The following is a 26,000-nucleotide window of genomic DNA, read 5'->3' as shown; positions in this document are numbered from 1 at the left end:
ATCTACTTCTCTGTCGACGGACAGAATGAAGTCTTCGTCAGCCAGTAAGCATTCGATGTCTGGTGTAATGGCGCTGACAAATGCCAAGCTTTAGTCCGTCTTCGTCGCACACGATCCGTGTCCATCCTAATAGGGAGCAGGCAGAGGCAGTGGTGGCATTGGCATGCTCGAGGAGCTATGAGGCAGTTGAGACAGCGTGGCACATAGCAGCACTAGCTATGGAGCAAAGTAACATGTAGATTGTAATCAACGACGTTTAGACGACAATGTCAGCGAAGTACGTGGATGAGTAGCGTTGGGCTTCGATATGTAAGACACAGCGTGTGGGAAGCATGTAACGATGTAGGCGGCAGCGGGAGGAAAGAAGTTAAAGGTTGTTCCGCAGCAAAGGTCGTTCTGGGTTCGGGGAAGACAGGACGAGCTTGAAAACAATCAGAGTAGGTCCGTGAGTAGAAGCGGTAGACGCACTTCAGGTTGTAACCACCATACTAGCCGCTGGACCGGGGAGACACGACCATATATCGAGTAGGTCAAGCGGAATCGAGAAGCAACGAGCTGAGGGAAAAAGGTGAGCGGGAGTCATGAAATATGTGGCTGGACACACCTTGTAAACACAGAAGGAGGCCCGACAGAGGGGAAGACGTGCAAAGCAGAGTCGAAAAACAACGAGCTGGGGGGAAACGGTGAGCGGGAGTCGAAAAACAATGAGCTGGGTGAAACGGTGAGCGAGAGTTATGAAATCTGCGGCTGGACACACCTTGTAAACACAGAAGGAGGCCACAGAGGGGAAGACATGCAAAGCAAAGTCGAGCTGAGGAAAACGGTGAGCGGAAGTCACGAAATACGTGGCTGGACACACCTTATAAACACAGAAGGAGGCCCGACAGAGGGGAAGACGTGCAAAGCAAAGTCGAGCTGAGGAAAACGGTGAGCGGAAGTCACGAAATACGTGGCTGGACACACCTTATAAACAGAGAAGGAGGCCGACAGAGGGGAAGACGTGCAAAGCAGAGTCGAAAGACAACAAGCTGGGGGGGAAAGGGTGAGCAGAAGTCACGAAATACATGGCTGGAAGCACCTTGAGTTTCAACGACCCATGCGGGCTGCGCACGGGAGACAGAAAGATGGGAGGAGGAATCGATGACGATGAGCTGGCAAGAGGAAGGTGACGAGGCCGTGTGACCCGGTGTGACCAGAGCGCTTATCGCGGCGTTTCCCTTTTCAGATATGAGAGATTTCACTTCAGCACGTTTGTAAATCCACAAATAAGCTAAATAGCCATATATCGAGCATCCCAGAGGACATATGCCGCACACAGAAAAAAAACTGAGCAAATCCAATGACTTTTTTTCTCGCCGACAAAATGGGTCCTATATTTCACCCGTTTGAAATTGTGCAGTGGTGCTAAAATTGTCAGGGACGTGCTCCCAGGATATAGCGCAGTCGATTGGTCTAAAAATTTATGCGACAATCCACTGTTTAAAGAGTTGACTCTGTTTTGAGGGTGCACAATTGAGTCGTAATGAGAATTGATTTAGCAGTGTAACACTTGCCTTCTTCCTTAAACTTCCATACTCCATCACCATGACCGCTCACAGAACTAGTCGGCAGCAAAGTCACACCATTCTATCTGTTCTCATTCAAACGCTGAGCCAATCAAGCACAGAGTACGAGAAAGCGGAGTGGACTCCGGCAAAGCATCTTGGGGAACAGAAAGCCAAAGCGCATGCGGTCTACCGTGCTCGGTGCGGCTCTACAATTCATACCCATTACCCTAGCTCATGATCCTCCGCTCTCAGTCACAAGTCAGCTATTCAGTGTCGAGACAAGGCTTACAAGAGAAGATATCGGTGAGCGTTTAACAGAGGCGCCGGCCATGCACGCAACATGGACTGATTTTCCAGCCAGACCATGAAAGCAACTCAAATCCTTTGCAAGCTTCCTCGGCATCGCCGTACCCATGCAAATGCCATGGACAGTCCTGTCGATAGCTCTGAAGCCAGCAGTGCTCTGCATTCACAGCGCGAAGACGAGGCGAAACCGAGCAATACGAGTTCGTGAGTGTTCATTCCGACATATTTCAAGTATGCTAACAGGTTATCATCGTGAATTAGACAGTCCACTGTCTGTAGCTTTCGACCGCTGGCACCTCTTGCAGACTCCGCATGTTGTGACAATGAGACCATCCTCTCATGTCCAGCATCTCAAGCTGCGTCCGATGTGTAGGTGCTCTAATGGTTCATTCATCTATTCTGCAAGGTTAATAGGGATCCTGGCTCCAACGCATCCTCTATCGCTTCGTTCGAGGGCCTGGCCTTGCGCATGACCCACGAGCCATCTGGGAGTGTAGGCTTGGATGTAATTCCACGCTTAACAGACGTAGACCCTGTCGAGTGAGTCCCCATCGAGCGCCGGGACTGTCATTTTACTTATCGGTCTTCACATTAGATACATTGTTGCACGACGACGCTGGCGCAATCTCGGACGACGTTCCCAAGCACACTGGGCTAAAGTTTTTACGCCCCGGGTCATTGTCGAGATCATGCACCGGCTCGATCGCCTTCCATCGGGAATCACCCCGGTCACATCGACACAACACAACGAGTGGAAGCGTTCTGGTGAACTCACATTGACAGGAACTCAGTATGATCAGATGCGAGTGTGGGTTCTCAACAATGTCCGTGTTCGAGGTTTTGCACTCACCAAGCAGGATACTGATGGCTGGAATCATGTGCCCCAATTTACGGTCAAATATTTGCAGGAGAGCAAGGCAGTGAGCATCGAAGAGTGGCGGAACAATACCATCTTAGATGTGCATAATATGTAGATCTCCCGGAGTTCCAACATTGTAACAATTTTTTGCATACGAGCGACACCAGATACACATGTGAACTATTTACTCGGCCTTCAGCGAATGCAAGCGCTCGAGCTTTGCCGTGCAATCAGCACAGAAAACGTTGGGGAGGCGAACCTCAATCGAGAGAATGTCACTATCCGAGTATCAAAACAGTGAGATGACAATGGGTGAGATCACATACCGCTTTGCTTTGGCTTGGCTTGGCGCAGCGGCGGGTGCAGCGGCAGGCACAGGGGGTGCAGGCGCAGGTGCAGCAGCGGGTGCAGGTGCTGGGGTCATTGCGGGGCCTGGCGCAGCTGGAAGGACGGGAGGCCAAGTGGTAGTTTCGTTGGCCGGCGCGGGCCTACTGCAAATCAGCATACAGATACCCTTTGGCATTGTCAAGCACTCACAAAACCAAGTCATCCACCGACGCCTCGTGGGCTAGAACAAGCTTCTCCACAAGGCCTTTTTCGAATGCCGCTGTGTAGGTCGCCATTGCTGCGGCAAAGCCCTTCGCCTTGGCACGAGAGTTGCCCGGGATGCCTTCGACAAGTCGAGTTGCCTCAGCTCTGGATTATTGGATAATGAAAACACGCAATACTCGGCCAATAAGGACTTACGCGCTTATATAGACACCGGGTTCACGGCCCACAGTGACGACTTGGTACCAGATGTCGGGGGGAGGGTTGGGGCCTTGGAAATCACGAGCAACTTCATCAGGCCTACGAGGCGGTCAGAGTCTGGACGAAGGATCGCGGCGGCGCGAGGTCCGCCGCATCGACAGGCTCGAAGTCGCCAATGGAGCTTGACGTGTTGGCGGCTGCCTCGGAGACTGGGATCGGGTAAATCACCAATCGTGAAGGAAAACAATCGAATCTTACCGTCGATGGTGCTGCCCATGCTGCTGACCAAGATGTTGCTGTCGAGCGCCTCCGATAGCGCATTTGCCACGAAACTGTCGACTTTTTCTGGGAGAACAACTGGACGGTGTGGTCAGGAAATGACTATGACAGCTGCAGCGCAGACCTTTGACGATGTCCAAACGTTTGGCAAGGCCAATAGCGACTTCCGCGATGTCCGCCAGCTCGGCAACTACAGCAACCAAGTTGTAATTGGATGGTGTAGTGGCCGAGGTGGGTGTCTGGGTCGTCATCAGGAGCAAGATAGTGGGGGAAAGTGGTAAGCGGTCGAGCTTTCAGCTTTCGAATTTGTACTTGGCTTTACCTGCCACATGATTTCGGTCACATCGGATGATGGAAGGCAACAGATGACCGACCTTCACGCTAGCCCGATCGGGCGTTTGTGTGTTTGTGCGTTTGTGGAACACGAAGGCTAGAGATAGATCAACGAGGAAAGATGGATTTTCCGGAAATAAAAAAAAGAGAGAAAAAATGCGTGCTTGCCTTGAGGTTTTCTAATCCCTCTCATCCATAATCGACTTGCGAAAATGTCTTCCTCCTCTTCATCCTCTGGTCTGCGCGGACGGCAGAGCAGCTTTACTCCCCAGCAACTCAAGTGGCTCAAGCAAGAGCTCCCTGCCTTCCAAGCTGCGCAACGGAATCTCAAGCCCGGAAACTTCTTGCAGAAGAAGTACAGCAGCTTCGCGGCTGCTTGGCCTGTCCCGAAACAACCCAACATCGATATACCACAGAACGAGGAGGGGATGCAAGCACTCTCACCGGAGCAGCGCAAAATTGTCGACGAGGAGCTGACCCGTGTCGGTCTCCTCGAGCGCGCGACACAGAAAGTTTGTTAAACGAGATGTCTTTTGGCCTTCGAAGACTGACACGCCTATTAGAAGTTTAACGATTGGTTCAATAACGCAGCTTCCCGCGCGCGCAAGAAACAAAACAGCGAACCTACCACTACGGCAACAGTTAAAGGGCCCTTGGGCCAGACTGTCTTGCGTTTGCTGGGAAAGCGCGGGCGACGACTGCAGGAGATAGAGGTATATGGTCGTCGTCATAAGGCCAAGCTCGAGCCGCTCGTGAAGATTGCTATCGACGCCGCTCGTGAAGCATATCGAGCGCGACAGCAGGCAGAGATGACAAGTGGTGGACCAAAAACTGTTGATTTGGACGACAATGACGACGACAATGAGGGCGCCTCGGAAAAGAAAACCGACACGGTTAGCGATAATCTCTTCTTCATCCACTTACTGACATAGTCGTCGTTCTAGTTGGCAGCTATCATGATTGCGACCAGACGCAAAGTGATTCAAGACTGCTATGACGCCCAATCTGACGCCGAAAAGGCCTCTGTTCAAGAGGAGTACTTGGCGCAGCCCGAGTTAGACGATGGAGAAAGCACGAGTAGCGAGACAATGGCGCCAGAGGAGATTCAGATGTAAGTCCGCCAAGCTCATTTAGATTCGCTCTTTGTTGACCCTTGTATCAGTGGAATCAACCAGATGCGAGGGGTACTCAAGAAATTCCACGAGGCCATCTTTCGTGCCACGGGCTGGATGGGGGTCACGCTTCTGGGGGGTCCGATGCCAGAGGAAGGAGGCAAGATAGTTGTCGAAACGTCTGTTACTCCATAATGTCACAACTCTTTCTTTCTCTAAAACACTTTCATGCAGCTTCTGCAGTGGAGTCACTCCTGCGGGTCCATCACCCCTCGCTGGTGTATCGCTCGCCGAGGCGATTGACATATGGCCTAGCGTCATTCAAGTAACAAACGAGTGGCTCAAACTGAAATACTGTGCGTGCTTTGGGCTGAAAGCTCGCACATTTTCTGACTTGGTTGCTTTAGCGAGCGAAATGCGAAGAAGGGCACGGGCACTTCCCACCCTCGAAACCGCCAACAACTGGCTCGACACCATCGTATACTCGTCTCCAAGCAGCAGCCCGTCCCCCCCCACCACCGCCAGCAAGCAACCACACGCAAATGATTCCCCAATTATCCCCACCCCGTTTCTTCATCCTTCTTTGACTCAAATGGAAACGATGTCCCCAAATGTCCCCCCTCCCTTATCCTTCCATCGTCCTTATATCGCTGAAACGGCGGCGATACCCCCAATCACTGTTCCTCCCTCAATGGACGACAACGACGGTGACTTCCTCACTCGCTTCCCTCTCAACACATCTCCTCCCCCACTACGACTTCGGTTGCCCGATGACCTGCTCAACAAGCAACACTACAATGGGTGGGAGCATAACGACATGGCAGAATTTAACGACATGGCAGAATTTAACGACATGGCAGAATTCGACTTCCGCATGTGGGACGTGACGATGGGACATCTTCGATGGACGCTCTGACATCGGAGTACCCACCTCAAACTCCCTCAACGCGCTCCGATACTGACGACATGTCTGTTACGAGCCCCCGCGTGCATCAGCAAAACTCCATCGACCTGGGCCGGTCTGGGAGGTCTGGCACCCTGGGAGATCTGTTGACAGGTATCCCAGAACTGTCCAGAGTTTATCTGAATTCCAGAATATCTCCAGGCCTCCCACAGAATATCTAATTTCCCAGAGTGTATCTAGTTAAAATAGAATCTCATTTGCATGATGATCTATATACTTGTTTACATGAAAGCTTTGAAAGGAATCTAAGGAGTATGTGTGTTGGAAATCGATGGGAAGACGCCGCTCTCCAAAGACTGGGATCAGATGCGCGCCACGAAGCACACTGTCAAGATGCACAACAGTGACCAAACGTGAATTGCCCTGTTGCTCGGGCTCAACCAGCCACATGCCGGTTGTTGGATCGGGGGAGCGGCCGACCTTCTTGAACCATTCCACCAGGGCACATGGATAGGTGACAGCATCAAAAATGAATGAAAAGAGTAGTTGCACTCTCACCACGCTCATTCCGCGGAACCCACTCGACGCTTCATCTTCAACCACATACACACAATCTCGGCGTTGACCAGATCCTCGCCAACGTGGAGTGGACCGAATCCACTCGCGTCGCATACCTCGAATACCGGAAATGTCACTGGGTGCATAGAATGAAGCGACAGCGGAATGGAAGACGGAGATTGTCAGGTCCTTGACATCAATGTCATCATCAGAATCCGAGTTGTAGGCAGTAGGTGGTCGGCCATCGTAGAGTTGGTCTTCAAGAAATGCTTGGACAAGCTGCGGAAGCTGCCGCCAGCCAGTATGCTCAGCCAGAGAATGGATTCTCTGAGGGTATGAGCGATCTAAGAGCAAAGTCAGTGTCTAACGACATTTCTTGTAGACATTACCTCTTGTACGAGCAAGAAGAACATGAGCATCAACGCGCAGCTCATCTGAGACATCCTCCTCCTTGTCATCCTCCAAGGTTCGATTGTCGGGCAAATCCTTCACCTCGGAGACCAGCATTCCACGTTCGACAAAGTCGGCCCTTGAAGCCGTGAGTTTATCCAGCCGCTGATTTGTCAACAGCATTTGACCGAGCGCCTCAAAGCGGCTCGAACGGCGCCAAGGCTCCTTCACAGCAGTGATGTGGCGAGACTCCGTCATTGAAGAACAAACACCATTTGGTGCTCCAAACTCACGGATATCTGCCCCATAATGCTTCATTGAGTGTTGACGTGGAAGGGAAAACTCCTCTCGCACTCCAAGCTGACGAAAGACCTCGCAACAGCGATGAAACTCGATGACCGTCTGCTCAATTGCTGCTAGGCTGTCCTCGTTGAAGTCGGAGCGACGAACTAAGTAGCAGAAATCGAGAAAGTGACGTAGCGCCAGCACAATTGGGTCAGGTACAAGACCCTTGATCGCAGGCAGATACACCTAAATAATCAATATGATGATGATGCTTGAATATGTAACGCAGCAGACCTTCATGAGCGCTTTTGAGTCATCGCCAGTCCACTGGCTGAAACGGCGACCATCTTTAAACCGACGCAGACCTGGGAAACCAGGCACTGCAGCGATGCTGTCTAGAATTCAGTCAAGTCCGTATTCCTGTGCTAATGTGTCTGACCGTCGGTCAATTTCATCCATGATACCATCGGCAACAGCAGGAGGATGCGTAAGATAAAGGTATTCGCCGACCCAAGTCACCAGGTGGTCTTTGAATGTACCTTTGATCATTTGGTGAAGAAGATCGGGAGAGAGCATCTCATGAATGTCCGCTCGGGGGAAGTCCTGCGTAAAAGGCTACCCAAGCATTAGTCGGAAGACGATCGGAGGATTGTACATACAATGACATCGATGTTCATACCATATGAGTCCCACAGCGTTTTTTGGTCTCCATCGTATATGCTAATCAGTTCACGATTCCGGGCCTTAGTTCGGCGAACACCGATATCACCATCAAGCTCTGTAGCCAAAGCGCTACATCTATGGCAGAACGGAAGATTTCAAGGATTACAAAACGGAACAGAGAAAACTCACTTTGCACACCAATTCTGGACAATACACGCAAGCATTACCTGCTCGGGATAATCCGCAATAAACAGGCCGAAGTCATATATCGCACGACGGTAGTGGCCATCAGGGCAACGAAGAACAATCGGGGTTGTCATCCCTGGCTTCAATGACTCAAGGACCTTGGCCAACGATGCATGGTACAACTGTTTTTTGAATAATCGAAACTGTGGGTCATTGTCGTCCTTTCGTTCACCTGAGAAAGTTTTGAGATCATGAATTACAAATACTAAGTCGTACTTTTGGGAATAGCGAGGAAGACGAAGGGAATAATTGAATCTCGATGTGCGCGGGCGCATACTACTATGAAAGTTCCCCAAGGAAAGATACCCCGGATGATATTCGACATTGCCCGTCCCAACCGAGACAGTTGTTTTATCCGCGCCGAAGAATAACGGCACGTACATCGCCCCCCTCCGTCGATGGGTCGCTTTCATAGATGGTAGTCTAGCCAAACAGTTAGTCGCTGCTGTTCCCTGAGCATCGTATACGCACAGAGTGGCGATATGCGAAATTGGCAGACATAAAATCGTGCCAGCGTCGTTTACCATCAGCATCGAGGTGGATATAGGGAGCAGTATCGAAAGCCCCATCGAATGCGGGATTGTCGAGCATATTCTTGATGATGGTCGCCGGGTCGCGATACCAGACCTCGTAAGACCGTCGGGCCCATGTGGGGGCACTGGCGTCGTCGGTAAGCGGGTCCATCACAAGACACTTCCATGGTGCATCGCCGAGAAGTGTAGAATCAATTGTGTCATAGATCTCCTGGTAGTCGCGGAAGGGACCCAGCTCTGCTCCCAGTCTTTGTCGATCGATGGCCCAAATCCGCAAAAGCTCCGTGATATGCTTTTGGGAGGACTGCTGCTTTCGAAAGAGTAAGTCGGCCAGCTCGAAGCGTACTTCGTCGTTGTATGGAGACCAATCATTAGGTTCTGCCGCTGTGCGAGGTGGAGGCGGTGTCCCAGGCGGAAGATAGTCGCCGTTTGCATTGCACGGGCGCCCTGCTGGATAATCAGTGTCGTGGCAAATCTCACAGCAAAGGACACACCTGTGAGGAATGGATGCCTCAGTCGTTGACCTTGTTGATGACCTGCACCTGCATTTGTCGCCAAAGAAGGGTGCGGGGGGCGGAGGCGGGGAGGCTGGTATAGTATCTGGTTCACCGAAGTCAAAGACTTCATTGGGTTCGGGGCTGGGTGTCGATCGATGGTCGATCGTCGATGTGCGCTGAATGATAGTATCGCCGTGGATTGAGCGGAGGTGGTAGGTTAGCGCACGGGCGGTTCTGGGGCGTGCATTGCACCCAGGGTGCGGGCAAACTCGGCGTCTTAGAGTGTCTTGCGGCAGAGTGGATGGAGGCATTGGGGAAGGGGTGCCACGTGTTTCGGAAGAACGGCCTAGCATCACCGCCGGGCGCAGTCGACGGGATCGACAAGCAAAAAAACTTCTTTGCATCCTTCCCTCTCCTCCTCTCGTCTCGTTTGCCTCCCCTTGCCGCCATGGACAAGCGCAACCGCCGGGAGACGTCTGGTGCAAGGCCAGGCGACATCCTAAAAGCGGCACAACAACCCCGTCGTTCTTCAGATGTGGTGGCCGCTGAACGACAGGAAAAGGCAGCCAAGAAAGCAGCCAAAGAGAAGGCGAAGGAGGACAAGCACCAGGCACTTGTCCGCCGAGCAGCCGAAGCCGAAAAGAGAGCTCGCGCGGAGGATGCTGCTGCTCATGCTGCCAGTGACCGCCCTGACTTCGTTGCGACAGCCTTGAACAAAGCTGCCGTTGCAGCAGCGGACAAGGTGAGTAACTCTTCCCCTCGCCTTTCTGAACCACCACTTGCTCCATTATAGGCAACGCTTGTCGTCTCCACCAACAGCGAGGAGGCTTTGGACCGGCCATCCGAGTTTTTAGAATGAGAGGCTGACGGCGATGGCGATGGCGACGACTCTGACAAGGACCCCAGCTATGTGGAAATGGCTGTCGACGCCGAGTCGGACCCAGACGAGGACTCCAGCAACGATATTGATGAGCAAATCCAGGCATTGGAGGCGAAAAAGGCTGCGAAGAGAAAAAAGGTAAAGGTGAGCGTTGTCACGGTGGTTTTGCATATACTTACCATTTATACGACACCAGGGGAGTGTCCGCCGCGAAGTTCATCTGGCGTCGCTGCCCATGACCAACCCCCAGACGGCACCACAAGCAAAACGCAAAACACGACTTGAGGATGAGCCCACCACGTATGTCTTTCCGCGCTACCGTGTTTGCAGGCAAATCACCCATGTATTAGAGCCTCAAAGCGACCCAAAGCAGCCATGGGTGGGCTCAATCCGGATTGGAGAGACAAAGTCGGCGCTCCAAAGCCGACCACCACAAAGTCGCAAGCCCAATCTTGGACACGGTCGCTCTCCCGCAGCTCTGCCTCTTCTACCCCACAAGCTTCCGATATTGAAGAAGATGGCCGCCATAGCGAGGTTGAATCGATGGGGACGCAGGACGAGGACGAGATGACGACGAAGGTGAGTGTCAAGTGAAGAAACGTGTGAAGCTTAATGATGGGACTTCAGATGGGCATCAGCTTTACACGCGCGTCGTCGACAGTTTCCACGGGCCGCAAAACCCAAAGCTAATCGCAGGACCGCAAAGCCCACATACAACTACGGGGATCTTGTTGGCTTCTCTCGCAACGACCTTGTGGTCTTCGAAGAGGTCAAGCATTCGGTCATCGACTACGTAGGCTCCAAGGCCGACATCTTTACTGTTCACCACTTGCCCACCTTCTGGCCGACTGTCATCAAACTCTACCACGACCACTTTTCGAGCGATGAAGACTCGCCATATGCGTACAATGAGATCACCCAATTCTTGGTGTGTCATTCTGGATATCGATAATCCGGGCTCATATCCTACTTTAGCTTAACAGCCACGTATTCTCGTACCGGAGCGATGTCGGCAAGGCTGCCCTCCACTGGCTCAATCGTGAGCTTCAAAACAAAACACATGCGGAGCGTATCGACTACGTCAATTCGGCATTGGCGGGGAACTCGTTTCTCTACAAAGATCCGAAAAAGAAGGTGCGTGCTCGCTATATGGGTGAACATTATACTCATATTGTCGCGAGACTGGGGTATACCGCTCGGACTTCATAATTGCAACCTTCGCTGTCCACTGCCGACAAACTCGGAAGGCACATGTCTCATACGGGCAGCCAATTGGAGCCCTGTCTCTCGCAGCAGCAGCAGTGAGTGAATCTGCTTGTGTCAGGCATATTATTGATACTTGACAGGCTGAGCGCGCTCTCAAACTCTGGTCGACAGGGAGTCTCCGAAAGACAGACGGTGTCACCCGCGAGGGCAAACCAAAAGCCGCCAGCTTTATCGAGGACCCGTGGGCCGACCACGCCAAAGCATACCTTGAGGGTATCCGTGGCCTCTCCAACCAGAAGTGGGGGGAGATCTGGACCCTTGCTCATCATATACTTCGCAAGACTCCCTCTGCGTCGACGTCTTCACCTGCCGACAGTGGTCCCAATGCCCGTTCCGACATCGTCATCTCCGATGATGAAGAAGAGGTGGATGATGATGATGATGTACCTCAAACTACACCAGTGCAAACTGACGACGAGATGACCACCAGCTCCGAGTAATATTCCACAATTTAACTACCTAAGTACAAATAAATTCGATTTAATATTCATTGGTATGATGGAAGAAATATTGTCGTTACCTGGACAACTGTCTGGATGCAGCCTAGACAATGACCTGGCAAGATTCTGGGGCCAGAATGAAGATTGGAGCTTGCTATGTCATTAATGGGGCCAGAGAGATTCTGGCAGGCTGGGATACCTGTTAATGCCCTGGATGTCATAGCACCAGGGCTCCCAGGAAGATTGAGTTTTCCTGATGTGGATTTGTCGCAAATAGATGACGAATTGCAGCTGGCCGACTTTTCACCAGTTGTTCCAACCCCAAATATGGGGTCTGTCGATTCATTCGCAGATTTGGTCCCTCATCGCTCTCCACCGCCTCTTCCTGATGCTAGGCCAGCGCCACCCGCGGTACCCGAAGCTAACGAGTTGCGTGGGCTTGTTGTGCAAACAATATCAACGGAAAACCAGCCAACGGCTACGACACCCCTTCCCCGACTCAAAGACATGCTACAGAATCCGGAGCTCTACCGGCGACAACCCAAATTCACCTTTGCACGCCAATTCATCACTGGTAATGCTGCGTCAGACGCAGATTCACCCCAAACGAGTGCGACAACGACAACTGCGGTCAATAATCCATCCCCTTCCCCACGTTCTCTGCCCAATGCATCCTCATCGACACTTCCCATCTCACGACCGCCAGTGAATATACCGGGTGCCGCACAAAAGGCCAAGAAGAAGGCTGCAGGTAGCAACGGTAGCCGTGGGGCAAGGCTCGGAATCGGCAGGTGCGCGGCTCTGTGAAATATTGTGTAGACAATATCTTTGTTTATTCTTAAGCTAATGCCATTGTCTTTGGGCCGCTCGGTAGCCCCCGTCGAGTCCTTCCGAACGTGCTACTGCGCGGCTCGAACGGTGCTCTCGTCGTCGAGCACCAGCCTTCGACTTCTTGGGGTGCGCGGCTCGATGCGGCGGTGAGCGGCTTGCAACCTGTATTTCGCCGCGTACTTTTGGTGGTGCGCGGCGGGTGGCAGTTTTTGCGCGGCGCGGCGCGGCTCCTACGCGGCGCTCGTGTGACAGGGCGCGGCTCCCAGCCAAACGAGGAGAGCGGTAATGTGGTACAGCCGCTTCCCAAGTAAGCGGCAGCTGAGGCTGAGTATGCAGTCTGTTGACCTCCGTCCTCTTGTTACCGGGTTGCCAACCGAGCCCATTGCGTTCCTTCCCACCATCTCCTCTTGAACGCATGCTGCGTTGCCCGCGCCGTCGTCGTCATCGCCATCAGCGTTGGCCGCCGGCGTCGAGGTTGACAGATGATCGGTGATTGAGATCTCGAGACTCTACTGTAAGATTTTATTCAATTCGAATGGCCCGGGGGGCTGTGACACATTGATGTCCGAAAACATTCGTATGATGTTCCCCATTTGGCAATTTCGCGCGCCAAAGGCGCCGGAATTGTGAAAAATTACCATTTTGGGAAGCCAAAATCCACTTTTTGCTGTGACATACGAAAAAATTTCGTATAAAATCGGTCGTGTGACATGTGACATACGAATTGAATAAAATCTTACAGTACATCTTGTCTCTGCTCCACCACGACCAACACACGGAACACCTGGGTAGTGTCACCGGGCATGCCGGGCCCGCGTGCGTTGATGTCTTCCTGGAACTTCACCAACATCTCTAACCACGACGCCGGGAGCCTCAAGTTGTATAGCGGCTAGCTTGCAGCTTGCCCGCAGCACTATTGCCGCCACGCCGCGCCCGGGCCTTGCTCTCATCATAACCTGTGGCGGCGAATGGTGCGCGGCGCAGTGACTCGGCGCGGCTCGGCGAGCAAGGTCCAAGTAGCAGCTTGCATCGACCTACCTCGTCATCGCGTGACGTGCCATTCAGAGCTGGCCGCCGCACTGCGCTGTCTTGACTGCGCTCTTGCTCGCTTCTGGCTGGTCAACGTGCTTACACCGGTCCGGAGGGAGGCGGCGCAGGAGCTCCGCCAGCTGTACGACTGCAGAGGAGAAGATTGCTTGAAGCCGCTGGTGGCCGTGCTTGTCTGTACCTCCTCAGTTTCATTCCGAGTCGGATGTCTGCTTATCCAGGTAAACAGTGCTTACATACGAAATAGCAGTGCCAGTTTTGGTCTCGATTGTAGTCTCCGTTATGTGTCCCTGCTACAACAGCCGGCCGCAACATCCACATCACACCTTTGACACCGACCCCTCTGACTTTCGAGTGCCGATTACTGCAGCTGCTTCCCAGTATTGAGCTCTATGTAAACCTGACTGTTTTCCCCCCTTCCTCAACAACATCGCCGCCTCCGCTACGGGCAGATATATTTCGCCGCCCACCGCCGCCCACCAGCCGCCCACCGCCGCATCACCTAGCCCCATCGCCGCCCACCTTTGTCACGCTGCCGCGGCAGTCACACCAGTGGGTGGGCGGCGGGGTGGGCGGCGAAGTACATGATCTGACGTAATCATGTACTTCGCCGCCCACCCTCGTCGAGCAACGTCACAAGGACTCCAAAAGTTGGTGGTGGGTGCCATGGTTGGGTGCTGGACGATAGATCTGTGTGATAAACACTCATGCTGATGGCTGGCGTCGTCTCCGTTGCCTTCAGGGCCGTGGCGGCCATGTCAACGCGCCGCCCAGAGCGCCGCCCAGGGGTGGGCGGCGAAGTACTCAATTTTAAGGTTTCGGGATTTTTGTTGAATTACATACTCTTGGGTGTTCTGTACACAGTAGTGAAGACCCCAATGCATAATTTGTAGTCATTGTGCTGCTATTTACATTCTAAGTAATGATAATTTTTTAGGGATTGTTAAATTGACATATTACATCAGATGAACAACCCTCATCTTTGAGAATTGCAGTGTCCAGCAACTAGATAAGCATGGAAATCCGGTGGTTTACAATCTACAGCAGCGACATCTGACAAGTACCCGGGTCGTCACCTGGGCTCACGGTAACCCAAACCTCCTCCTCGGTGCCGCCTCTTCCGCCGTCCCCCCTGTACTATGTAGCGTAACCATGGGGCTCGCCGGGCGTCGTCCGGGTGGGCCTGCTGCTGTCATTCGCAGTACCATCGGCGGAACGCGCATACGGGCGCGGCGGTCATTTGCGCTGGGCACCACGTTGTGCGATGACGAGGTACGTTGATGCAAGGGAGCCCAGCCGCCGCTTAGTGGCATAGCAGCAACATACATTGTTGCCCTCCCCGCACCGCCGCCGCCGCACCGACGCTCAACTGGAAAGTATGCTTGCCGTATGCTTGCCGAGCCGCTCACTGAGCCGCGCACAGCGAAGACAGGCATAATATTGCTGTGACTCGGAAGAAGGCGAGCGCGGCGCGGCAGCCATACTCGGAGTGCTGAAGGGCGAGGCAAGCCGCGGGCTGCGCAACTCGAGCACCCGGGCCGGCGTCGTCGTCATCGTGAAAGATGTTTGCCATAGTGGCACAGCGACGCGAACAGCAACTGTCGGATATGAGGTGGAGTGGGACTGTCTCGGCCTATGGTGCCCAGTGCCGAGTATTAGAGCAGAACAGTATTATATTGTTCGCTATCTACTTATCCGCCAACCTCAAGTCAGCGCAGTGAATCAGATATGACTAACCGCTCACCGAGCCCGTACCGTAACCAAGCCGCTCACCACTGCGCCGAGCCACATGCTCAATTCCATCCCGCCCCAGCTTGACGATCACGACTGTCCGGTTCACTGACCAGGGCCGCCTTCAGGTTCGTGCCCGGCCCAACCAAGAGTCATGGGTCAAAGAGCCCGAGATAACGTTGCCAGTGGTTGAGTCGTTGTGGAACAGTAGTGCAGCGAAACAGCGAGAACGAGCGCTTTGAAACAGCGCGGCAGTCAGGTGTGGTTAGACACTGGAGCGAACGCGTTAACACAGTCTCAGATAGGTGGTTCCGTTGAGGGAGAAAGAAGAGTGTGTGGCGGCGGGGCTTGGGCTTGAGCACAGCTTGACGCCCGAGAAGTCCAAGGCAAGCGGCTTATGGCTAGTAGCGTTGTTGACACGAGAAGGGTTGAGTCACCGAGAAGCGTCAATTCACTGAGCCGCTCACCAAGCGGCGGCGGCGGGGGGCGGCCCTGTGCTGCGGGCACTGGTGGCAAGGTCGATGTTCATCGAGCCCAAGTATAAGGCACAGCAACCAAGGGCATGTCTGTATGGTGGTGGTGGAGCGAAGACAAGATGGGGTGATGGGGATGACTCACCATCTGTCAGTGTCAACGCCGCCGGCGAACGTTGATGGCGACGACGACGGCGCGAGCAACGCAACATGCGTTCACGACACGGAGAAGTAGCCAGCGACGAAGGCAGCGGTGTTGCGATGACAAGGAGTGAGGTCGATGGAACAGAGCGACGCCACAGCAGCCGCTTACTGGGGTTAGCGGCAGTGTTTATCGCCGCCCTCCGGGTGTCGCTGGGAGCCGCCCTCTGTCACACGAGAGCCGCTTCCAGTTGTGTGAGAGCCGCCCACCGCCGGCGGCAACACTGCCACCGGCCGCCCACCGCGAAAAGAGGGCGGCGAAAACCAGGCAAAAGGCCGCCCACCGCCGCGTCGAGCCGCCCACCCAAAAAAGTACAAGGCCAGTGCTCGACAACGAGGCGACCGCTCAGGCCGCCCACTGGTACGTTCGAAAGAGCTCATCGGGGGCTATGGAATGGCTCAGGGATGTTGTTATTACGACAAGTATTCACAGAGATATCGTCTACTAAAATGTTGGTAGAGCCGCCCACCTGCCGCTTCCGAGCCGCCCACCCCAAAAGCGGCGAAATCTTTTTGCCCCTCCGCTACCGCCTTGGCTGCTGTTCTGCGACGTGGCCTGTATACTTACCGCTCGCCCATCCTGCGCTCGACATGACACTGCCGCGTGCCGCGTTCAACACGGTCGGCGCTCGCACACGGCAACCTACACCTCTTTCAGCATCTGACTGGGTTCGCGGCTTCTCTCTTAACAACATCCCGACTGATTTCCTGCCAGAACTGCCCAACACTTCGCGGCAGCAGACCAGCCAGTGCTGCACTGGCAGAGGCCCACGTGCATACATAGTCCAAGTCCAAGACGTGCCGGCTCTCTCCCGCGCTAGTCGCCGGGCAACCCGCAGCAGAGATATGGGGTCTGTCGATCTGTGCGCTTTTTCGCGCTGAATTTCTCAAGCTGCCGTGAGTAAATTGCATCACTACAGTAGATTCTATCCATGATCACCAGCACATGTTCTTTCGGCCGATTGAGCGCTATTTGCACAACGATTATCGCAGGCCCCGACGTGCCCCGGCCACGTCCGAACGACCTCAGGGGACCTATTCCCGCTCCAAATCCTGAAACTTTGAAGGGAATCCGGCCGGCGGCTGTCTCTGCGCTCGCCGACCTCTGTCGCGCGAAACTCGAGGCGCACGGGCACTGAGAAAGCTGACTTGGTGGCTCTCGCCATAATCTATAGCGGTGAATGGTGCGCGGCCCAGTCTAGCAGTGACTCGGAGCGGCTCGGCGAGCATACCTTCTAGGTAAGCGGCGGGTGCGATGGCTACTAGTACGCCATTCCGCCGCCGCGCGTCGCCCACCTTTGTGAAACTCCCCGATCCGCAAGCGCAACAGGCGTTCGACGGGTATCAGCTCCGAGGCTCGTCATCGGACGAGACACGCTTTCGGTTGAATCGCTTCACCTATCTGGGTGGCTTTGCCTGCGCCGTAGACTCAATGCAGTGTCCAACATCATGATCTCCACGTCTCGCAACGACTGCGTTGGCGCCGCGCTAATGGGAATCGGCTCTAGGGCGATGTCGGAGCCAGGTGCAGGTTCGGCTCCGGTTGTCTCGTCGCAAAGCAACATCGCGCGGCGCATGGTCTCCAGGCGTATACGGGGTTTTATTTAAAAAAGATGGTCCCAGTACCACGGAGAAGGTTTTTAAAAAATGGTGGCGGCCTACAAGACCCGCTCGCTTAGCCACCACTGGACCGTTGGCGCGCGCGGCAGGCCTTGGGCGGGCGGTGCGCGTCTCCGCCCTTGCATGGCGCATCAGTCCCAGATCAGCCTCACTGATGCTCCTGATCCATTGACCGGGTCAGTCTGATGACTCAGCTCAGCGGCCCGTCCACCGCCGTCCCTCCCTCCGGCGCTCCCCTTTCGCCCGTTCCCGCCGCGGCCGCCGCTGCCCGAAACTTTCTCCTTCGAGGAGTCTGATCCCTTCGGCGATGCTACACATGCTGCCCAATGTGTACCACCGCGCTTGCTTGCCTGCCCTCCGGCGCTTGCCCGCCCTCCGGCGCTTGCCCGCCCCTCCGGCGCTTGCCCGCCCTCCGGCGCATGCCCGCCCTCCGGCGCATGCCCGCCCTCCGGCACATCCCCTCCGCCACTGCCACTGCACGATGGTCCCTCCTGTAAGAAGCCAACACGCATGCTGCCTGATGTCCTCCGCTCACAGTCCTCACGCCCTCCAGCTTCGGTTGCCCGGCCCGGTAACGTTGGTCAGCCTGATGACCAGATTCCCACTCACTGCCACACGACCCGGCTTGGCAGGAGCTCCCGATATCTCCCGAGTCAGATTTTCACTGTACAAGATGTTATCACTTGTAATTTTCACTTGTAATTTTACGAGTATGCAAAGTTTGTCAGGATCAAACTACACTACTGGGTACTTTTCTTGCGCGTACGATTCAACTCCTTAAGCAGCTGTCGGTCCTCAGCCTCTGCCCGAAGATCTGCAGCGCTTCTTGCAGCACTTGACAGCAAGACAGGCTCACGGTTTGGCACCTTCTTTTGACGCTTTTCTCGGCCTTCTCTGCTTTCCTCTGTCGCCTTCACCGTCTCGTGCGACTCCTCGCGTTTGCGCTTCGGCTTCGGGCGGGGTACGATTACTAACGGGCTTGGTCCGTCTGGGTTGTAGAGCGGACTGAAGTAATTGTTTCCTTGGCTCGAGTTCGCGCCAGGTGCTTTGGTCCTCGAGATGACGAATGATTGTCGGCCAAGGGGAAGGAGAGTGTCAAGCGGCAATGGGATCGGATTGCCGGCGTCATCGTAAGTCTGCAAATACGTCATTCCCTGAGACGCGGCTGTCGCCATAGTTCCGGGTCCAGGCCCACCACCGGTCCCGTGATTGGCTGGGCCCACGACCTTTGCGACGATGACCTTCCCTTCCCCCTCTCTTCGCTAGACCCCCCCGGCTACCACTGGTTGTGGCCGGAATATTGACCGGTGGTCGAGAAACAGGAACGCTTGACAGCGGGGCGTTAATGGGCTCCACGTTAACGGCAAGCGATCCATCGTCTTGTGGCCGTTCCTCCTCTTGGGCATGACGACCTGTCATGAAGTTTCTCGCAAAAGCGAAAGTCCGGGCAAGTGTTGAACATGTTGGGATAGTGCAGCATATGGTTCAGAGGAGGAACCGGAGGATGTGTCGCTGCTGATGCCTTGGGGCTGGGTGGAGTATATGCAGGGACGGGTGAAGGTCGAAGAGTCAGTGACAAGGGTTCGTCGTTCGCAGTGTCGTTCGCAGTGTCTGTTGATATAGACGACGGGAATAGGCTATTACTGCGACCTTCGTTATGCGTGGGGGAAGAAAGAGCTCCAGAGCTCGGAATAAACGGTGGAGCGGGTGTTTCACTGGTTATCGTGGAGTTATTGTCGAATGGTGGAGCGGGCATTTCACTGGTTATCGTGGAGTTATTGTCGAATGGTGGAGCAGGCGTTTTAGTGGTTATCGCGGAGTTGTTGTCGAATGTAAAAGGAAAACCGCCTTCTGCACTCTCGAGACGAGCCAAGAAAGCATCTATTTCCGCGTTGCCTGTGCCGCTCGTTTCCAGAGTCTGCGGCTCAGGGGATCCAGAAAAGCGGAGTATTGGCGAGGACGGCATGACATTTGGCATCTTTGGTGCGGTGTGTATGTCGGGTATGAGTGGCAGGGAGTAGTTGTCCATGCTGGTTACTGATGCAAGTCGTTCGTTGCTCAGCATCGGATTTGCGGTGTCGGCCCCATTGTAGAGGTTGCCAAAGCATATGTCGGATGAATTATCGAGGGCAGTGGGAGGGTCGAGTGCCGGGGGAGGAGGAATCGCAGGGGAAGGAGGAGGAATCGCAGGGGAAGGAGGAGGAATGCTCGTGGGTGGGGTTGTTTTGCCTCGTTTAGTGGGCGCTTTTCGTGAGTGTGTAGTTATAGAGCCTTCGGGGATCTTCCAGCTCGTCGGGAGAGCTCGTTTTTCACGGACGTCGCTCGCTGGACAATGGTTAATGAATCAGTACGATTCAATATGCTGGACACGCACGAATCGATCGCTTCAACCACTCGTTTGTGCCTTTAACGACTGTATCCCAGATTGGGAGAGATTCAGCCAGAGAGGCGCCGGCAGGGCATACACCGCTGCAGAATCTTCATGACAGTGGATGAGAAAAAGCTCTCTGTCGTGAGAGAATGTCACGTACGTCTGGACTACAATCTTTCCTCCTTCCTCCGGCATCGACCCACCCAGGATCGTTACTCCCTTGAAACCAGTAAGGGAAGAGGCACACTCGTGGACTTCTTTGATTACACCCTTTAGCTGGTAAATCGCGCTGCAACAAACTGGTCAGCTTGTGGTCGGCTCCAAGGTGCATGTCACACTCACAATTGAATTTCTTCGGGGGTCATCGTCTCGACTGTTTTTGTGGGTTTCTCTTGCTTGGCGGCTAACTGTGAGAGGTACTCTTCTCTGACGGCGTCGACCTCCTCCTCATCTTCTTCGTCAAAGCTGGCCTGGATGACCTCGTGACGAATACGCATTCTTGCAGCGGAAGCCTGAATAACTCGACGTCAGATATATAAGCGATGGTCCAGATGCAATGACCTGCCTCTTTCGCTGACTCGGGCTCTTGAGAGTTGGTGTCTTCGTCATCCGTCTCGGGGTTACTGATCTCATCGTCGTCTTTATCCTTGCTGGCGCCGCGACTGAGACGGTCAAGCTTGCGTTGCTTGGCGGCGGCTTCTACGGCGGCTTTTATAAGGGGCTCGAGTTTGTCCTTGTTGCGACGATGATAAACCTCGATTTCTTTCAGCTTTCGGTGCTTCCCCAGGGCGCGGAAGAGAGAGAGCGCAAGGACACCAGAATTGGTTCGTGAGGTGACTTTTTCTTGCTTTTTCTGGGTTTTTGACGAGTTGTTATAGAACCAGCTATAGATTCGCTGGTATATCTAGGTAAGCTTCCAGCAGACACGATGGGACAACACGTACGCTCAGTTCCTTGTTCTCTAGAGTCCCTAACTCGGTTTTGTACTCAGCTGAGCCTGGTGTGAGATCGCTGCTGACTGCAATAGGCCATATTTTCGACCATTCATGCCACTTTTCGCGGACATATGTCCCTGGACTGCCTGTTGGGCTTCGCTGGCTTGCGAGAAACCCTGGGACTCCCTCCTGAAGCCAGTCGACTTGCTCGGTGTTAAACACGCTTTGACGTCCTCGACGAGGCATTGATACGGGAGTGGGCTGGATAATCGAATTGGTGGTGCGGAGCAAATTTTTTTTCCTCAGTGCACACATATCAGACTAAATTAGGGGATGTAGGGCGCGTGCGGGTGCAGCATCTCTGCAATCAGAGAAAGGTCATGCGGACGCAAGTTAATCCAGGTGAATCGTGCTCCTCAAAACGGCAGCTGATCTACCGTTTCTTTCTTGCCTTCTCCCCCCAAAAGTACCCCAGCATCATCATGGCGCAGATGAATTCTATCTCGGCGAGTGCAGCACCCAACGACGTGGCTGCTGTAGTCGCGGAGCTGGAAACTCTGGCCCATATAGCTCTCGACCTCGTTCAGCGTATCGATGTCGTCAAAGGTAGTTTGTCATTCTTGGTATCCAGCTCACTGATTCATTCGGCAGGATCTCTCCCGATGAAGGTCGACGACATAGTCGCCAGCGCTCTCTCCGAGATCCTCGATGGCCCGGGAGATCAATCTAGCTTGGGCACCATTGACGGTAGGCTTTATCGTATTCAGCCCGCGCAGTTGTTGATCGTGCTTTACTTAGTATCTGACTATGCGACGACCTCCGGTAAGTGCCCGATCTACCCTATCAGTTCATGGGCTAACGCTACGCAGACTCTGTCGAGGGCTTTACAACCCTGCCCGCCCTTTCTCCCGAACAAGTCGCAGCGGGCTTTGCGACGCCGGCTGATGTGTCCTACCAAGTTGTCACTGTCGGCCGCGAACCAGGCATTTACGCCAGCGCGTGCTGCTGCTCTTGCTTTTGAATGCTATTTCTAATACAGCCAATGTGTAGAAGCGACGCAACGCGACTTGTCGAGGGCATTCCCGGCAATGCTCGCACCAAGGTCAAAGGGTTTGCCGCCGCGTTAGCTGTTTACAAGGCGGCTTTCAAAGGAGGCCATGTCAAGAAGGTGATTGAGGCCCATACGGTGGAGGCGGACCCGGCCCCGGCAGTGTGAGTACCCTAGTCGAATAATGCCATCTCCCTTTCTGATTGTATAATGCCATCTCCCTTTCTGATTGTGCGTAGGCCAGGGCCGAGCACCTCGCAGCCAGGGCCGAGCACCGCACCAGTCGCACAGGGTAGCGCCCGTGTATTCGAGAAGGCCCCAACGTATGTTTGTCTTCCTTTTGATTTGTAATACTTCGTGACTCGTTGTCAGCCCCGGTCATGGTCCACTCACCATCCACCTCGAGCTGCCCGACATCCTCTGCGCAGACTGCACCTCAAAGCTGCAATGGGTCCATGTCCTCAAGGCTTTGACTAGTCGCTCGATGTAGATCGTGTACGATAAGCGGTGGTGATTGAATACATGTGTTACACTAAGATCTGCGTGATTGATTGACCAGAGAAGGTTACAACTCTAAATTTTTCCGCCACTCCCAGACTTGCTTGCCCCGTTGAGTGCCAAGGAATGATGGCGAGAATACTGGGGGCCTGGTCCATGATATCATGTCGTCGCGCGTCGGATCCACACCCTTGATCCACACATTGTTGAGCACCCAGACCCGCATTTGGATGAACTGGACTGCGCTCAATGTGAGCTCGTGGTCACGGATCCATTTCTGTCGTTGGCATGATGTCAGTGGTGAAATACCTGGGGGAAGCTGATGGAAGTTAACCATCAGCTGGTATACCAGTTTGGGAGTAAACGATTTTGCCCAATATGCACGAGAACGAGGTCGGAGATTGCGCCAACGGTGACGGGCTTCCCGATAGCTATTGCGTGTCAGTGACTATCGTAATTTGCAAAGGGCAATCGCACTCTTCTGCCAATAATGATCTGTGTCTCGGAACCACGTCAAGACCAACACCATCTCCAAGTGGGCAACAGCACTCGAGACGCAGTGCCAGGCCATCGAAAGACTCTACTGTTGTGTCGTTTAAACTCTCGCCACTGTTAAGCTTGTTCCGTGAGAGCGGAACAGTGGGGAGGGCACCCACCGGCCATCAGACACAATATCGGATGGTAGAAGAACGCTGATGTCGTCGTAGCAGGCTGAATCGGCAATAGGAACTGCTTCATGGTAGCTACCAATTGAAGCAGTCCGATATCTAGAAAGTGTCAGTGGGTAATATGCGGCATAGTTATTACACGCACCGAAAAGCAGCCATCTGCAATCTCTGTTGGCGTTGAGCCATGACAGTATCTTGTGAATCCAGACAGTTGTGGCTCGAGCTGGAAATGCTTGAGGGTGGCAGGGACTCGGATAATAGTGCCTGAGCCTGACGCCGGAGCAAGGGGAGTTTGCGCAGATTCCGAGCGCTTTTGGTTTGGGCACTAGACGATCATCCGGATGAGAAAATAGACTTGTATGCCAGAGGTTGTACCGTCGTTGAGCAGCTTGAACTTTCTCGCGTCTTCGAATCTCTTCGCGGTTGCTAAAGAAGACAATGGGGAACCAATCGAGGCCATGCAACTGACAACATACCGGAGGCGGTAGGCTTCCTGCTTTGTGGGCTTTCCTGTACCCAGCCGCTGTTTGCTGGGCGCTGTGAAGAGATGAGTTAGTAACTAGGAGGTCCAACAATCGGATACCTGATGTGCTCTTAGGGCGTTTGCGTTTTGCCATTCGCAGGGGCAGATGAAAATGCACAGAGAAGGGTATGACTATTACGGTAGCGAGCACTGTCACACACACACTTCGCGTTTAGCCAACTCAATATTGTTCACCAGATGCTGTATTTAGCCGGGGATTTTTGCGTACATCGACTGCGCTGTTGCTTCCCATCATGAATATCACATTTTCAGGTCCAGTGATAGTGTAGTCCTTGAGATAAATGTGTATAATTTTGTCAGTGACCTTGATTTTCCCTCCGTTTTTCTCTAATTTGGTGGGAATAGTTGCAGTGTCTTGTTATAAAGCTTCTCTGTGTGTTTGTGAAGTATCCGGCGTGCTCAATTGCACATACTCGAGATAATTAGTTTCTACCACAAATGGCAGCTACGTCATAAGCGCTGCATAAGTGCCCGTGTATCGGTATCGGCGCCGAAGATTGTGCTTAGCCAAGCAGACTGTCACACATGGTCACTGCCAGCTCATCGATTTCCTTCCCCCTCATCTCCTCTTCTGTCTCCACCCAGCAAGGGAGACCTGTCACCGCAATGCGAAGTGGCCGCCATTGGAAGCTGTAGAAGGAAGCAACAGCCTTGGTAGGCTTTCTCGTCTACATATCTTGCCTTGGCCTCACCGACCAACCGACCAGGCAGCCAGCGAACAACACTCTCCTTTGTGGCTTTGTGGACTCGCCAGGAGGCGACACTCTCTGATCCTGGTGCGCTATCCATGTACCCTCTTTCGAAGAAGTTATTGATTTATGCCGAGAGTCCTCTTGCAGTCGATTCGATGATGTCGTCGATCTGTCCTTGCGTCTCCTGCTCATTGGCGGTATCCTCGTTCATCTTTCAAAGGTATGTAAATTCCTTACATGAAAGTGATACCCTAATGACTCGTACTCTCTAGTATCACATCGTACTTCGCCGCCTCCTCTTTGGCGACATTCCTCGATAACAAACGACTTCGCAACGGTCCAGTCCTGTAGGAGATGAAGCGACATGCTGGTAACGGCGGGGGGATGAAACAACACTGGCTGGCTCGACTCATTTTCCTCAATGTCCTCCCTTTCCACTCTTCTCCCTACACGTCATTCCATCTCTGCTCCTTGCTCCTTTCCGACTACTTTCGTGCTCCCACCTGCTCTTCCAATCGGACAATATTACCCTCATTTCCAACTACTTTGTGCTCCTATCTCCCCTTCTCTTCCAATATCTCTGTTACTCGATCACTATGTTGCTTTGCCTGCTGTTAGACTAAGTCGTACACTTAATGTAGCTGTAAGGGCAACCTCGCGAGGCTCGAAATCAGAGTCCTGAGCAGAGGGGGAATCCTTAGTGAACTACTACAACAGGAAGGGACGCTACAGACTCACCTGAGCAGAGGGGGAATCCTTAGAGAACAAGCCAAGGAGCCCTCTGCCCAGGTGCACTACTATATACCAGTGACTGGAGTAATGATAGAGTGACTGCATAGCGACGGATGACGGATGGGAGAAGTCAGGCATCGCTAATGGACCCTAGGTGAGTGTCGAGTAGCCCTTGAAGCTCCGGAGAGGCAGGTTTGGGACCGTGATGCCAAGGGAGGGGCCCAGGCATCCCTAGAAGGCCTAAGAAGGGCTTCGGGAGGTCCAGGCTGCCTCTGGGCGTCTCCGCTTGTGACCGTGACCGTGACAACCGGAATCGGAATCGGAATCGGAATCGACTCCGGGTGTGTGACCGTGACGTGACGGCCGGAAACGGAGAGGGAAGGCGTGGAGCGGAAAGGGAAGGAGTCTGGTCTAGCCCAAGGGCCGGGGAGTGTCGAAGAGGACCAATGGGAATGGCGGCCAGCCATGACCACTGGAGGGTAGCGACAGGGGGTCACTCGGAGACGTCCCCGGACGTCTCCAGAGAGGTGGAGGTGTGAGGGCGTGCAGCCTGGGGCGCTGCAGTAGGCACGAGCCTTAACGGCAGTAGGCCTCACCCAGGGGAAGGCCCGATGACGGGGGCCGTGGTGGCGGAGTGGAGAGCGGAGCCATGGCAAGGCTCAGCCATCCGAACATAAGCCCGAACGCTGACATGGGTTGGGGACACCCAAGAGGTCCAGCAGGTAGAGATCGTAGGGAGACCTTGATAAGTGACAGCCCAG

The 26,000-nt window shown here is 53.9% G+C and overlaps 1 protein-coding gene across 1 annotated transcript; it reads right to left on the bottom strand.

Annotated features, from left to right (window-relative positions):
- Positions 1-6,330: 6,330 nt before the first annotated feature.
- On the bottom strand, positions 6,331-9,573 carry MIND_00564100 (C2H2-type domain-containing protein; the record flags this gene model as incomplete). Its single annotated transcript, XM_037362414.1, has 8 exons — positions 6,331-6,992; positions 7,038-7,569; positions 7,618-7,714; positions 7,763-7,938; positions 7,983-8,121; positions 8,176-8,354; positions 8,614-8,655; positions 8,704-9,573. 8 exons carry the CDS (start codon positions 9,571-9,573, stop codon positions 6,331-6,333), a joined length of 2,697 nt encoding a protein of 898 aa, XP_037220335.1.
- Between the last annotated feature and the right edge of the window lie 16,427 nt (positions 9,574-26,000).

The sequence above is a fragment of the Mycena indigotica genome (assembly GCF_014461135.1).
Source record: "Mycena indigotica strain 171206Taipei chromosome Unknown Mind.scaff0005, whole genome shotgun sequence".
NCBI lineage: Eukaryota > Fungi > Basidiomycota > Agaricomycetes > Agaricales > Mycenaceae > Mycena > Mycena indigotica.
Note: the sequence above shows the minus strand (reverse complement) of the source record. Positions and strands in the feature narration are given on the sequence as shown.